The following is a 15,819-nucleotide window of genomic DNA, read 5'->3' on the forward strand; positions in this document are numbered from 1 at the left end:
CAAAAACCTTCTTTTTAGTAAACTCTGTGTACACAAACATGTTGTCAATGCTGGTGTTCATGTATAGAGACCCTGGTGGTACTACCAGCAAAGTTTTCTGTTGTGCCTCTTTCATCGCAATTATGCTTTTACATGAAGGATTGACTCATATACATTCACAAATAAAGCCTTGGTTGCTTTTTGGTGAGAGTTTCACTTTAATATCTGAACAAGCCATTTGTCTGATTTCATCTGAAAACTAAATAAAGAAAAAAAGAAATAAGGAAAGAAGAAATAAAGAAAAAAACATTAGTTTCATGTTTACTGTCTCTGATTCTTTTCTCTGTCTGACAAAAGATCAACTGAAGGACCTAAACTGTCATCAGCGCCCCCTTCAGGCAGGAGGGATCGCAGCACTCACAGAACTCCACTCAAAAGGAATCTAATAGATGCTAACATGAATCTGATAGATGCTAACATGAATCTGAAAAATGCTAACATGCTAACATGAATCTGATAGATGCTAACATGAATCTGATAGATGCTAACATGAATCTGAAAAATGCTAACATGCTAACATGAATCTGATAGATGCTAACAGCAACATTCAGTTCCTGTTTGTTAACCACAATGTTGACAGAACCAATAAATCGGGAGCCTGTCCAAGCTGTGAAATGAACTGTTAGCGCTCCTGTTTCTATGTTTCTGTTCTTTAGAAATGTCCCTGTTTGTTTGCGGGATAAATAAACGTATTCTGATTGTGAATGTAATTGATTGATTACTTTGATACGGAACAAATCTTAAAAATATGAAGACTCTCAGTTCTAAACCATCTTCCTCTGATTCCTAAGAGGACTCAAGGATGTTTATTCTGGAAGGACATAAAAAAAATGATGTCATCAGGACGTGACATCACACTGAATCACATCAACATGATGGAAACTCAGGTATCATTGCAGACATGATGTCAACATAACTGTTTTTATTCCACCTCTGGTCCAGAGTCTTCATCAAATGAATATTTCTCACAGGACATGAACGCAGCATCAACATCCTGACCTTGAGCATCATGACATCATGATAGTGTCATGTGACGCCAACTAACCGTCACAAGTTAACATGTTTACAGAGAAAAACATCTGGTTTATTAGTTTAACATTCAATATTCAGCTCAAACTCTCATTTAGTTCACATCATATGGCCAGAAGTGTGTGGACACCTGTTCTGAAGGGAAATAATTAGTGGGTTGGGTTTGTCTCTGAAACAGCTGATGAACCCACTGGAGAACCTGACGGACCGTGAAGAACCCGACTGACGGTGAAGAATATTCAAGAACGCCATAGGGAGGGCTCAGCTGTCCACATATTTCTGTCTTGTCTCTCCACAAGTTGAAGGAGCAGAGTTCTGTCGGCACTTCTCACTTTAAATTCTCTCAAAATATAATAAACTACTTTTATTTTAAACAAAGAAGAAGAAATGATGACGACCTCTGACCTGAGCCCAGTGATGGTGGAGAGACACTGAGACACAATGCAGAGAGAGAGTTCATCTGTTCAGGCCTGAAAACATCTCGGTCAGAGTCGCCTGTTTACTGCCTCTGATGGAGGAGGTGGAGGCAGAGGCGGAGGAGGAAGAGGAGGAGGAAGAGGTCTTTGTAGTCTTTTTGAAAGCTCTACTGGGCGTGACAATGCTCCTGCTGGCCTCCTCCCTCCCCGGGCGGTGCTGACGGAGCGGGTAAGCATCTGTGGATCCTTTCCGTCTGTCTGTGGCTCTCTGCCTCTCCTCCTGGTCCAACTCCTTCTGCAGGAGCAGAGCCAGCCTCCGGTCCTCATCCTCCTGCTGCAATCTGCTCAGCAGCTCCGCCTCCAACTCAGTGATCCCTTGCAGGAGGGAGGAAGAGGAGGACATGGTGGTGGAGGAGGACGTGGTGGAGGAGGACATGGTGGAGGAGGAGGACGTGGTGGAGGAGGACATGGTGGAGGAGGAGGACATGGTGGAGGAGGAGTGACAGACCTGTTTATGGACTGTCACCTCCTCTTCCTCAGGGCTTTTCCTCTTGGCCAATGGCGAAGCTCCTCCGTCATTAGCGAGCCTGAAAGACGCTGACGGAGCGTTCAGGTGGATGTCCACACTGTGATGCTCCAGGTGAGGGAGGGGCCGCCCAGAGACCTGGATGTTCTCCTGAAACAGGAAGTCAGACAGGGTTCTAATACGTTCTACAGCCTTTCTAATGCTCCAACAAAAGTTTGATCATGATTTAACACACTATCACTATGTTCTAACACATGTTCTAACACATGTTCTAACAGTCTAACATGTTCTAACACATGTTCTAACAGTCTAACACATGTTCTAACACAGTCTAACGTTCTAACACATGTTCTAACAGTCTAACACATGTTCTAACACAGTCTAACATGTTCTAACACATGGTCTAACATGTTCTAACACATGGTCTAACATGTTCTAACACATGTTCTATCAGTCTAACATGTTCTAACAGTCTAACATGTTCTAACACGTTCTAACACAGTCTAACATGTTCTAACACATGTTCTAACAGTCTAACACATGTTCTAACAGTCTAACACATGTTCTAACACAGTCTAACATGTTCGAACACATGTTCTAACACATGTTCTAACAGTCTAACACATGTTCCAACACAGTCTAACATGTTCTAACACATGGTCTAACATGTTCTAACACATGGTCTAACATGTTCTAACACATGTTCTAACAGTCTAACATGTTCTAACAGTCTAACATGTTCTAACACGTTCTAACACAGTCTAACATGTTCTAACACATGTTCTAACAGTCTAACACATGTTCTAACAGTCTAACACATGTTCTAACACAGTCTAACATGTTCGAACACATGTTCTAACACATGTTCTAACAGTCTAACACATGTTCCAACACAGTCTAACGTTCTAACACATGTTCTAACAGTCTAACACATGTTCTAACACAGTCTAACATGTTCTAACACATGGTCTAACATGTTCTAACACATGGTCTAACATGTTCTAACACATGTTCTAACAGTCTAACATGTTCTAACAGTCTAACATGTTCTAACACGTTCTAACACAGTCTAACATGTTCTAACACATGTTCTAACAGTCTAACACATGTTCTAACAGTCTAACACATGTTCTAACACAGTCTAACATGTTCGAACACATGTTCTAACACATGTTCTAACAGTCTAACACATGTTCTAACACAGTCTAACGTTCTAACACATGTTCTAACAGTCTAACACATGTTCTAACACATGGTCTAACATGTTCTAACACATGTTCTAACAGTCTAACACATGTTCTAACAGTCTAACACATGTTCTAACACAGTCTAACATGTTCGAACACATGTTCTAACAGTCTAACATGTTCTAACACATGTTCTAACACAGTCTAACATGTTCTAACACAGGTTTTAACAGTCTAACACATGTTCTAACACAGTCTAACATGTTCTAACACATGTTCTAACACAGTCTAATGTGTTCTAACAGTCTAACACATGTTCTAACAGTCTAACACATGTTCTAACACAGTCTAACATGTTCGAACACATGTTCTAACAGTCTAACATGTTCTAACACATGTTCTAACACAGTCTAACATGTTCTAACACATGTTCTAACAGTCTAACATGTTCTAACACATGTTCTAACACAGTCTAACATGTTCTAACACAGGTTTTAACAGTCTAACACATGTTCTAACACAGTCTAACATGTTCTAACACATGTTCTAACACAGTCTAACGTGTTCTAACACAAGTTCTAACAGTCTAACACGTGTTCTAACACAGTCTAACATGTTCTAACACATGTTCTAACAGTCTAACATGTTCTAACACATGTTCTAACACAGTCTAACATGTTCTAACACAGGTTTTAACAGTCTAACAAGTTCTAACAGTCTAACACATGTTCTAACACATGTTCTAACAGTCTAACACGTTCTAACAGTCTAACATGTTCTAACACATGTTCTAACAGTCTAACATGTTCTAACACATGTTCTAACACAGTCTAACATGTTCTAACACATGTTCTAACACAGTCTAACATGTTCTAACACAGGTTTTAACAGTCTAACAAGTTCTAACAGTCTAACACATGTTCTAACACATGTTCTAACAGTCTAACACGTTCTAACACAGTCTAACGTGTTCTAACACGAGTTCTAACAGTCTAACACATGTTCTAACACATGTTCTAACACATGTTCTAACAGTCTAACACATGTTTTAACATGTTCTAACACAGTCTAACATGTTCTAACACATGCTAACAGTCGAACACATGTTCTAACACAGTCTAACGTGTTCTAACACATGTTCTAACACATGTTCTAACAGTCTAACACGTTCTAACACAGTCTAACGTGTTCTAACACGAGTTCTAACAGTCTAACACATGTTCTAACACATGTTCTAACACATGTTCTAACAGTCTAACACATGTTTTAACATGTTCTAACACAGTCTAACATGTTCTAACACATGCTAACAGTCGAACACATGTTCTAACACAGTCTAACATGTTCTAACACAGGTTTTAACAGTCTAACACATGTTCTAACACATGTTCTAACATGTTCTAACACATGTTCTAACACAGTCTAACGTGTTCTAACACAAGTTCTAACAGTCTAACACGTGTTCTAACACAGTCTAACATGTTCTAACACATGTTCTAACAGTCTAACATGTTCTAACACATGTTCTAACACAGTCTAACATGTTCTAACACAGGTTTTAACAGTCTAACAAGTTCTAACAGTCTAACACATGTTCTAACACATGTTCTAACAGTCTAACACGTTCTAACAGTCTAACATGTTCTAACACATGTTCTAACAGTCTAACATGTTCTAACACATGTTCTAACACAGTCTAACATGTTCTAACACATGTTCTAACACAGTCTAACATGTTCTAACACAGGTTTTAACAGTCTAACAAGTTCTAACAGTCTAACACATGTTCTAACACATGTTCTAACAGTCTAACACGTTCTAACACAGTCTAACGTGTTCTAACACGAGTTCTAACAGTCTAACACATGTTCTAACACATGTTCTAACACATGTTCTAACAGTCTAACACATGTTTTAACATGTTCTAACACAGTCTAACATGTTCTAACACATGCTAACAGTCGAACACATGTTCTAACACAGTCTAACGTGTTCTAACACATGGTCTAACATGTTCTAACACAGTTGACTGTTAGTCAAACTGACCTTGTTGGCTGTTAAATTGCAGGTGTTGCTACTGATGGACTGACGAGGAGACAAAAACCTGAAACACACAGGAACCCTCATCATCATCATCATCTTCATCATCATCACTCTGATCAAACTGTGTCTCAGCTGTGATCATCTGATAATCATTATAGAATAATGTGACATCACAAGCTGATATTAATGATGTCTATTCACACCACTGGACCAGGCAGCCGGTCAGTCAGTCACACTGGTGTTAGTGGATCAAGCCTGGGCACGTGATTCGAATGTTCACAGTCGACCTACTTCTCGATCTGTCCGACCTCCTCCTTCTTCTTCTTTTTCTTGGCTGGAGTGGCATCAGCAGGCCGGGGGTTCTCCTGAGAGACCACAGGGGAGTTCTGATGGAGGGGAGAGACAGAGGGGCAGGAGAGAGAGAGAGAGAGACAGGAGGGGGGCAGGAGAGAGAGAGAGAGAGACAGGAGGGGGGCAGGAGAGAGAGAGACAGGAGGGGGCAGGAGAGAGAGAGAGAGAGACCGGAGGGGGGCAGGAGAGAGAGAGAGAGAGACAGGAGGGGGGCAGGAGAGAGACAGAGAGACAGGAGGGGGCAGGAGAGAGAGAGAGAGAGACAGGAGGGGGCAGGAGAGAGAGAGAGAGAGACAGGAGGGGGCAGGAGAGAGAGAGACACAAACGGGGGCGCAGCAGAGAGAGAGAGAGAGACAGGAGGGGGCAGGAGAGAGAGAGAGAGACAGGAGGGGGGCAGGAGAGAGAGAGAGAGAGAGACAGGAGGGGGCAGGAGAGAGAGAGAGAGACAGGAGGGGGGCAGGAGAGAGAGAGAGAGAGAGACAGGAGGGGGCAGGAGAGAGAGAGACAGGAGGGGGCAGGAGAGAGAGAGACAGGAGGGGGGCAGGAGAGAGACAGAGAGACAGGAGGGGGGCAGGAGAGAGAGAGAGAGACAGGAGGGGGGCAGGAGAGAGACAGAGAGACAGGAGGGGGGCAGGAGACAGAGAGACAGGAGGGGGCAGGAGAGAGAGAGAGAGACAGGAGGGGGGCAGGAGAGAGACAGAGAGACAGGAGGGGGGCAGGAGACAGAGAGAGAGAGAGATGACAATTGTTTACAATGAACAATAAAGTTGGTCAGTTGAAACACTGAACATGTGAACAGTGTTCAGGTGAAATGAAGAGGATCCGTGTTGTATCAAAGTACCGCAAAATAAATTAACTTCATTGAGACACGGAATATTGATTACTGATCACCACTGACCAGCTGATCACTGAGCAGTCGAGCCAGCCTCTCATCTTCTTCCTTCCTCCTCCTCTCCTCCTGCAGAAGCTTCTCCTCCTCAGCCAGCAGCCTCTGGATGTACTCCTCACTGGCCCTCCGCTCTTCCTCCTCCAGCACCCGCTTCTCCTCCGTCAGCTGACAATGACATCATCACCATCATCACCTTCACCATCACCTTCATCATCACCATCATGATCAGAATGAAGAAACTGAACTTACTTTGGTCACCTGGTCCTCATATTCCTGCCTCAGCTCTCCTGGTTCACAGACTCTGGGAAAACCCAATGAGACTAAACACGCACGCACGCACACACGCACACACACACACACACACACACACACACACACACCCTTGTTACACAGAGAGCCAATGGAATAGCAGCGTGTCACTGAAGCTTCACCTCTGCACCACCTTTGTTTGTTCACACTTGTTGGGCCTCACCCCACATGGCTCAAACAAAGAGACGGCCTGTAGGTAAAATCAAAAACCTACAGGGGGGGTTGATGATGCAAAATCACTCTTCTTAATATGACTGTGTCGCACTGGCTAACCCTAACCCTAGGGGCCAAAAGCGTTGTCCATCTGCTTTTTACTGATTCTACTTCTGCTTCTTTCCTTTTTCCTAAGTCACACACACACATATAATCTTAGGAGCAATTAGTTGGAAACATACAGTTAATAACACCACTATAACAAAACTAGGGATGTCCCGATCAGGTTTCTTTTTTATTACCCTGATCTGATCTGAGTCCTTTAACATTTAGTGTCAGCAGATACCGAGTCCTGATATGATACTCAGCCTTAACTCATATTGTCCTGGATAATACAGCTGCATTAAAAAACAAAGTACCTGCATTCCTTAACAGTTTTTTATGTTGGTGAGACAAAGTAAATGCTTTCATACGACTCTTCCTTACTCTGCATATGCTGTTCCAACACTGGCCTCCACCTTCCTTGTGTTAGCAGGTGAGTGTGTGACGTCAGTGTGATGTAATGCAGAGATGGTAGGGCAAACCGGGGATTCAACAGCTAAAGGGGACGAAGAAAACCCCGATCCTCTGCCACAGAGATGAGCTGGTTATCCAGAGCCATTCATTTAATGCCTTCTCTGTAATATTTTACCCATCTGGGTCCAATATTTTAACATTTTAATTAATAATCAATAATCAAGATCAATTCCCAACTCACTGACCCAACAAACAGCCTGGAAAGTGACAAAGAGAAGTTTTCTGCTCTTAATGACATCATGACCATCAGTAGACAGAGGCCCCTGTCAGACAGGAGGACAGACAGGAGGACAGACTCTTTTCCACAGAGACATTCTCTATGTCTTCCTCATATAAAATTCTGAATTCACAACCTGCTGCCACATTACTGTAGTCGGGTCTGTATTGTTGCTCTGTGGGTGAAAGTGTTTGTCAGACCAACACACACACACACGCATGCACACACACACACACACCTCTCACAACCAAACTGTCCCCCAGTCATCTGTGGCTTTCACAGACGGCGAGGAGGATAGTGGAGCAAGATTCAGTGATCAGGATCAGTAATCTTTGTCTCAACCAGTTTCATCCTTGCAGATTATTGTGGGATACCTGTGTGTGAGTGTTGTACCTCCTGTGTGCTGCTGGTCATCCTCACTGTTGTCGTCCTGTCCACTGACTCGTCTCTGACACAGCAGAGGGAAGCACGTCTGGATCTGAGTCCAGAGCTGCTGGTTCACCAGCGTGTTCTTCCTGCTGTTCAGCCGAGCCCACGTGGAGACTCTCTTCCTGCAAAGAGGACAGCAGAGCGTCGCTTTGTCCACCGACTCCAGAAAACACTCCTGAGAACACACACAAACACACAAATGATGACAACACCATTCTTGGGACCGTCCACATGGTTCTGACATCAGAGCCGCCTGCATGTAGCCCACAGCTCAAAATGCGGGCTCACTGCATTAACAAAGGAAAGTGCATCGACCCCAACATCCAGTAGGTGACACCTGCTTGACACAAACCCAGAGGTTTGACAAACTGCTCGGGTTACCATGCTGTACAGCCAACGCAGGATGCTGCAACTGCCTTTAATCCACGCCGAGGAAGCTAGCTGGATTATTGAAAATGCAACTCCAAGTGAGGCTTACTGTCTGGGCAGATACTAGAAATTAGTTTGACCCTCTCCCCACTGAGAGGACGTGTCATCTTAGCTGCTGCTGGGGGCGTCAGCCGCTTTGTCTCTCTCTTAACTAACCCACATGTGCACGTACAGATACATTAGGGGTTACATAGTAGGGCTGTAAACGAATATTCTAAATTTGAATATATATCCGAATATTTTTTAAAAATGCAGATTCGATTGTGAAAATTAATATTCGACTGTGGAAAAAAACCATCAGCGGCTGCTTTGCGAGTGGGCGCACGGAATGACGGGTCAGGGACCGGTCACAGAAGTCGCACAGCATAACACACTGTGTGTTCAGACCAAAAGCAATAAAATTGCCTGTGGTCGCTCTGGTCGCTCACATCACGTCATGCAGTCGCCTGTTGTGTGGCAGCGACTGCAGCAACCAAAGTGACCGAAAGGGTGGGTCTTTCAAGCAGCAGGCATAGGCCTGTATGATAATTCATCTATTACATCAGTTCCCTCTTTCACCATGGATCGCACTTTGGACAGCCTTCTTTGTGTTCTATCAGCATATCTGCGATGGAAACGCAGGATCTGTTGCCGTCGGTCCATCTGGGTCCATAAAGTACTGAGAACCCGGCATCTCCACGGAGAATTTCACAGGCTGACTCAGGAGCTCTGCTTTGATGACGCTTGGTTCCAGTGTTATTTCCGGCTGGATAAAAGCCAGTTTGATGATCTCCTCACCAAGGTTGGTCCACGGATCAACAAGATAGACACGAGCTATCGCCTAGCTATTGGTCCTGGTGAGCGCCAGGCTATCTGTCTGCGGTGAGAAAGAAACCACACAGAGAGAGAGAGAGAGAGAGAGAGAGAGAGAGAGAGAGAGAGAGAGAGAGAGAGAGACAGAGAGAGAGAGAGAGACAGAGAGAGAGACAGAGAGACAGAGAGAGAGACAGAGAGAGAGAGAGACAGAGAGAGAGGGAGAGAGAGAGAGAGAGAGAGAGAGACAGAGAGAGAGAGAGAGACAGAGAGAGAGACAGAGAGACAGAGAGAGAGAGACAGAGAGAGACAGAGAGAGAGAGAGAGGGACAGAGTACTGTACACAATATATGATTATGTGTGTATGTGTATGTGAATGTGTGTGTGAATATAGCATAATCATTTATCTTTAACATTTAAATCTCTCTAATTTAACAGATACCTTGCAACTAGGGATTTTTTTCACACCATAGCATACAGCTGTCGTGTGGGGCATTCCACAGTGTGCAGCATTGTGGCAGAAGTAGCCCGGGCAAAATGGGATTGCCTGGAATAATGTCTATCCCAACAACCGAAGACTGGAGAGCCATTTCTGCCGACTTCTACCAGCACTGGAACTTTCCAAACTGTCTGGGATCCATAGATGGAAAGCATGTAGTCATGCAGGCGCCAAACAACTCCGGCTCACTGTTCCACAACTACGAGGGGACATTCTCTATTGTCCTCCTGGCAGCTGTGGATGCAAAATACTGCTTCCGTGTGGTAGATGTCGGCAGTTATGGCAGGACCAGTGATAGAGGGACCCTGGCAAACTCCACCTTTGGTCAGGCACTCGTGGATCACACTCTCCAGCTCCCTGAAGATGCCCTGCTTCCAGGAGCGGATGGCGCATGTACCGTCGGGTCATTGGTGTGAGCCCTGAAAATGTGGATGCGTGTGTGAAGGCCACCTGTATCCTGCACAACTATATCAGGAGGGAACCAGTTCCAGTGTCAGAGGGGGAGGTCTCTGTGCTGCAGGATCTGATAAAAGTGGGTGGCAACGATGCTGCACGGGAGGCCATCCGTGTGAGGGAGATCTATGCTTCCTACATCTCAGCTGAGGGTGCAGTGCCATGGCAACCGAGGTTCTTTTAAGAACCAACTACATTAAACTAAAGAGCATGTTCTCCTCCTCCTCCTCCTGCTGGTGATATTTTTTCTTCATTGTCTCATTCAGAAATAATAGTTATAATAATTTATCACAGAGTTGCATTCCAAGCATCATTGTGATTGCAAATATTGACCTTGTGTTGATTCTAGTAACTACAATTTATAATGCAGTCATATTTTCAACTTTCTCTGCTTCAGGTAGTATGAGTACAACATTATTACTACATTTGGGTGCATATGAATGTGTAAAATGGTCTAATTCAATCATTCACTCTCTTCCACTACTTGGGTACTGTAATGACTGAAGTCTTTACAAAAAAAAACATTTTTTGGAAGAGGAAGTATTTATTAAACAATTTCATAGTAGAACGGAACATGCTTTATAAAACGAAATAACGGTTTTAACAGTTACAACAAAAATAAAAAAGTGGGTGGTTTATGAAATGTAAAACATTGAAAAACAACTTGGAAAAACTTGGAACAAAAATCTTTTTAAGAATGATGATAGTTCTTGTTCTTTTTCAGCAAATTCCAGGCAGGTGGCATCAAAAATTATTCTATGTATTTTAAATGTAACATCAGCCCTCCTTCTGGCTGACAGGGCCTTCAGGTCAGAGAGAAGGCCTTCAAAAAACTGCCTGTCTGGGTCACAGCCTTCTCCACAGCACCCATCAGCTGCCTCTCAAAGGGAGAGAGGGACTCCTCATGTGGCCTCTTCTGTCCCCTAAGCCTAGATCTCTCCCTGGAGGTAGATGGTGATGGTGTGGGTGTGGACGTGGATGTGAGTATAGATGTGGACTCCACGAAAAGAGTAAACATATCCTCTCCCTCTACCTCACTGCTGGCCCGGCTGGTCGTGGCGGTATCCTCCCTTGTATCGCCTGCAACCTCCCTGACTTGCCGGGAAGTTACTGGTGGTGGCCCTGTCCTCCATGAATGGATTTAAAAATGCCATAATTTGGCTGTAGCGCCACGGTCGACTTGTGGATGCCTCTGCCCGCTCCTGCACCTCTACTTCTCTTTCTTTCTCTCCGTTCTGTGAGTGTCCCTCACATTTTTCCACCTCTTCCTACAATCAACTGTAAACATACACAACATCACTATCTCTCCCTCTGCATCTGCATTTATTTACATGTAGCCTTCCTACAGTGACCTACAACTCACCTCACCACACAATCACAATCACAACCCCACAATGTCTGCAACCTTCCTCCAAGCCTCATTTTTTTTCCTGTTGTCTCTGTAGACAAACAGACTGGTGTCATATAGTTCCGGGAAACCGGAAACTGCAATAATAAGTTCCACCTTTGGAATCCAGATCAGCCCCCAATTGGCTGTCAGCGTGGTCGCGCCGCTGCTCATTTGCATAAAGTTGAGCGTGTGTCAACTTTCGTCGCTTGCATCGCGTCACTCACAGAGCCGGTTGTTCCAGTCGTTCCTCGTCGCCAGCGTACACTGAAAATGAATGGCAGCTGGTCGCATCAGTCGCTTTTGGTGTGAGCGCCCAGTCACTGCTGAAAGTGAGATGCGACAAAAACCGTGGCAAATGCAGATGGCAGAGAGAAAGACGAAATGGCAGAAAGTTCAGAGCCCAACTCAGCAGCAGAGAGAGTGGTTTGGTCTCCAAGACGCCTGAAAAGCCCCGTTTGGAAATACTTCGAATTTTGGTCAGTAGATGGCAAAAATGCAGTCTTGAGATAAAGTTGTATGCAGGCTGTCTAGGCTACAGTTAGCTTAGCATTCCACCACTAACATAAATAAAACTACCTTATGTCTCGTTGTATTAGTTTGTTTTTGAGGGAATATTCGAACGTCATTTTAGAGCCATTATGACAGCCCTGTTACGCAGATACGTATTGATCTTATGAGCGACTCCCCAGAGACTTATGGTTAATAACCTCGTTACAACATTTGATACGTGTGCTTTGTGAGAACCCCCATTTATATTTTACATGCCTCGTGGTAGCACTGCTACCTTTTTGGAACAATATCTTCTGTTTGAATTCAAAAGTGCACATGAAGCCAACGGCCATTTTTGTAGTCCTGTCGTGGAACACTCCATGACGTCACCTTCCAAGAGATCGTGACCGCCATTCTGGCTCTCCGTCATTATGTGTCTTTGACTACAGCCGCCATATTTAGTTTCATAGTTTAGCTGCTTTAGTCGAGTGATGGACTTTGTTCATTAAAAGTATTATTGATTTGATCAATGTACTTATGTTAACAAATTCTATTATATTGTACATATCAGTGCTCTGTGATTATTTTGTGCATATGTTTGTTACGTTCTCTGGTTGTGAAGGTTGGTGCTCGGATTCATTTCTCTCACGCTTCCTTTAAATGTTAACATTTTCCAAATATTTACATCTGAAGTGAACCCCTCTATGAGACTATTTTGGACTGGTTATTGATCGCTGATTCCAGGGTGATGCCCCGTTTAATGCTTTAATCATCATTTGTATTCATTTTCATTGATCTAATTTTAATAATCATTATCAATAATTGTTCATTTCTAATAACCACACCTGCCCTACCGTCCATTGCCAACACCATATTAAGATTCTGTGATGACCAATATAAGACAATAATTGTGCGTGTGTATGTGTTACCTTGCAGAAGGTGTGTGTGCAGGGCAGTGTGACGGGCTCCATGAAGATCTCCAGACAGACGGGACACCTGCAGTCATCCAGACTCAGCTCCCCCCCCATCCCCCCTCTGTCTGACACCACAGCCATCTTCGTCTTCTTCTTCTGTGGTTTAGCTCTGCAGCAGCCTGCAGGGACACAGACAGTGTTCATTCCATCTGACTGAAGGATGTGAGATCTGTCAGCTGAAACCTGCAGTGTTGTTTAGAACTGTAGAGTAAAATAATCATAGTAAGCAGATAGTGGTCAGTATAAAATAACCACAGTTAGTAAACAGTGATGAATGGTGACTGATAGTAAGTGTTATAGTGATAAAAGTAAGAAGCAAAGGGTAACAAGTGTAAAGGGGTTGCTGAAACATACTACTGGGCACCAGCTGACTGAAAAGTGCATCTGCTGATTAAAGCTGCTATAGTCAGATAATGTCAAGTGTGAAGATGTAACCACAAATCTAAGAATAACATCATATAACCAAATATGTAACACTTTCATTAAGTTTAAAAATACAGAGCAAAGAGTGATCAGATATAATGGGATGCATCAAGAAAGGGAGTTAACTGAAGGCCAGAGTTTCTAAGAGCCAGTGATAAAGACACAGTGAGAGCACCTTCTTAAAAAAAAACAAAGCAAGGCGAAGAGCGACTGGTCGACATGCAGTTCTGCACGTACGCCAATATTCACGCAAGCGCAGAAGGTAGTACTGTGTTTTTCCACTAGAGGTACAGGGGTTTTCCATAAGAAAATATGGTGTTTTTCCATAAAGACATAACAGTGTCAGCAGAAATTAAGCAGAATAGTGATTGGTTGAAGCCATGTCGTCCGAACGGACACACCAACTTTTCTGCATTTTAAAAGAGGATTTTCAGGGCTTTGAGCCTCGGGTCAGTTTGGTTTTTCATGGATTTTGTCTGTCTGATCCCGTTCTTTTTCGCTGGCAAATAAAGTCCTACTGCACTCAGCCTTGAAGACTCCTGGTGACTTTATGATCTTTGAAATCTTTTGGACCAACGAAGAAAAGAGAAGTCGTTTATACGACAGAACCTGCCAGTGTTTGCAACAGACATTTGTGATGTCCAACCACTGAACCAGTAACACAGCATCATCTGACTCCCTTAACAAGTGTGTTGATTTTAAGAGTTGTTGAGTTGAAACAAACTTTATAACGTAGTGAAACTGTGTCTCTGACAGATTCTAACTCATTGTGTCCTTGTTGTAAATTCAGCATTAAATCTTTCAGCTGAAGTTGTTTGTCTCCTTGTAAAAAGTGTCAGTTTGTGGCAGCATGTCTGTACCAGACAATGGTGGGGGTTTAACATCAGCATGTGTTTGACTGAGGAGGTGAGAATATGGGCCATGGGTCTATAATTAAGTAAATCTATCAAGCGTCGTCACATTTCTTCTGATGCATATGTTGTACGTCACTGTTCACGCCCAACTTAATGCTTCATGTCACATCACATGTTTATGCCTACCCCGTGGCAGCTTTTTGGGAAAGAAGGAATATTAAACCTTCCTTTTAGACAGACAGGGCAGGTGAGTGCAGCCTTTTCAATCTAACAGGGGCTAGTAATTCCTCTCTCAACCAGTAGAAAATGCTGTGAACACCTGATTATGCATGAAAAACATACTGTCATGTACCGTGAAACAGGATTTTGAAAAATATCGTGATATACATTTTTGGTCACACCGCCCAGCACTACAGTAACAATACAGGCTACTTCTTTGTTCCCGTGGAGAAAGTCCCCAGACTCCCTTAACAAATGTGTCAGTTTAGTGAGTTGTTGAGTTGGAGACACTTTATAAACTCTGTGAAACTCTGTCTCTGACTCATTCTGCATCATTTGGACCTTCTTGTTAATTCAGCAAATGTTCTACATGAACTTCTTTCTGTCTTTGAGTAGAAATGTGGAGTCTGTTTGTCTCAGTGATGCTTATGTAGAGATGTACAGCAGAGCGGGGAGGTGTGTTAACACAAGGTGTGAAGTGACTGTGACAGCTAGGACAGGTGAGGCCTCTGTGTGTCTAACCATCACTGTGCAGACTGATGTGACGACTTCAGTTTGAACACACGCGATGACAGCTAACTGCTAACGTTAGTTAACTTTACCTTTGTAGGTAACCGACTCACCTGAAGTCCATAAACAAACTCACGGGTACAGGACAGATTACAGAAGAATACCTACAGATACCGAACGTGTTTTAACTCACCAGATTTCTTTACACCTGGACGTTTTTTCTCTTCAGTTGATGCTAACGTTAGCTTTTCAGCCAAAACAAGCAGCGTTAGCGTTAGCTCTGAGACTAGCCTCGGCAGGCTAGTGCTGGTAGCAGGTAAGATTTAGCTCTTCGATGCTAACTGTTCGCTCTTTAGTGTTGACAGTTAATCTATGGACCGTGCTGACAGTCCGTCCTCACACACTCCTGTAGGTTCATGTGTATCGGAACCTCCTGGTCTGATGGGACGAGCTGACCGTCCGACCCGCGTGAACATGGACGCCACGCGCATGCGCACAATCTGTGTTTGCTCCTGCACCGATAATCACAAATTTAAGACCGAGTCCAGAGAACCAACAAGTCAGAAGATGGTCCTGAACTGTGTGGGACCTGTCGGTCTATCAGAACTCTGACCCGTGTGTGT

The 15,819-nt window shown here is 43.7% G+C and overlaps 1 protein-coding gene across 2 annotated transcripts; it reads right to left on the reverse strand.

The window, feature by feature from the left end:
- Window positions 1-313: 313 nt before the first annotated feature.
- Window positions 314-15,727, reverse strand: rnf168 (ring finger protein 168). 2 transcript variants are annotated; one of them, XM_037122311.1, is made up of 8 exons: window positions 15,390-15,727; window positions 13,146-13,309; window positions 8,129-8,339; window positions 6,730-6,800; window positions 6,490-6,645; window positions 5,532-5,626; window positions 5,244-5,301; window positions 314-2,160 (listed from the first exon to the last, which is right to left on the reverse strand). In XM_037122311.1, the coding sequence occupies exons 2-8, from the start codon at window positions 13,269-13,271 to the stop codon at window positions 1,525-1,527; spliced, it is 1,353 nt and encodes a 450-aa protein (XP_036978206.1). In that variant the 5' UTR covers window positions 13,272-13,309; window positions 15,390-15,727; the 3' UTR covers window positions 314-1,524. The 2 variants fall into 2 exon arrangements, with proteins under 2 accessions (XP_036978206.1, XP_036978199.1); XM_037122304.1 differs by lacking the exon at window positions 15,390-15,727 and having other exon boundaries at window positions 13,146-13,319.
- Between the last annotated feature and the right edge of the window lie 92 nt (window positions 15,728-15,819).

The sequence above is a fragment of the Acanthopagrus latus genome, chromosome 2 (genome assembly GCF_904848185.1).
Source record: "Acanthopagrus latus isolate v.2019 chromosome 2, fAcaLat1.1, whole genome shotgun sequence".
Classification (NCBI taxonomy): Eukaryota; Metazoa; Chordata; class Actinopteri; order Spariformes; family Sparidae; genus Acanthopagrus; species Acanthopagrus latus.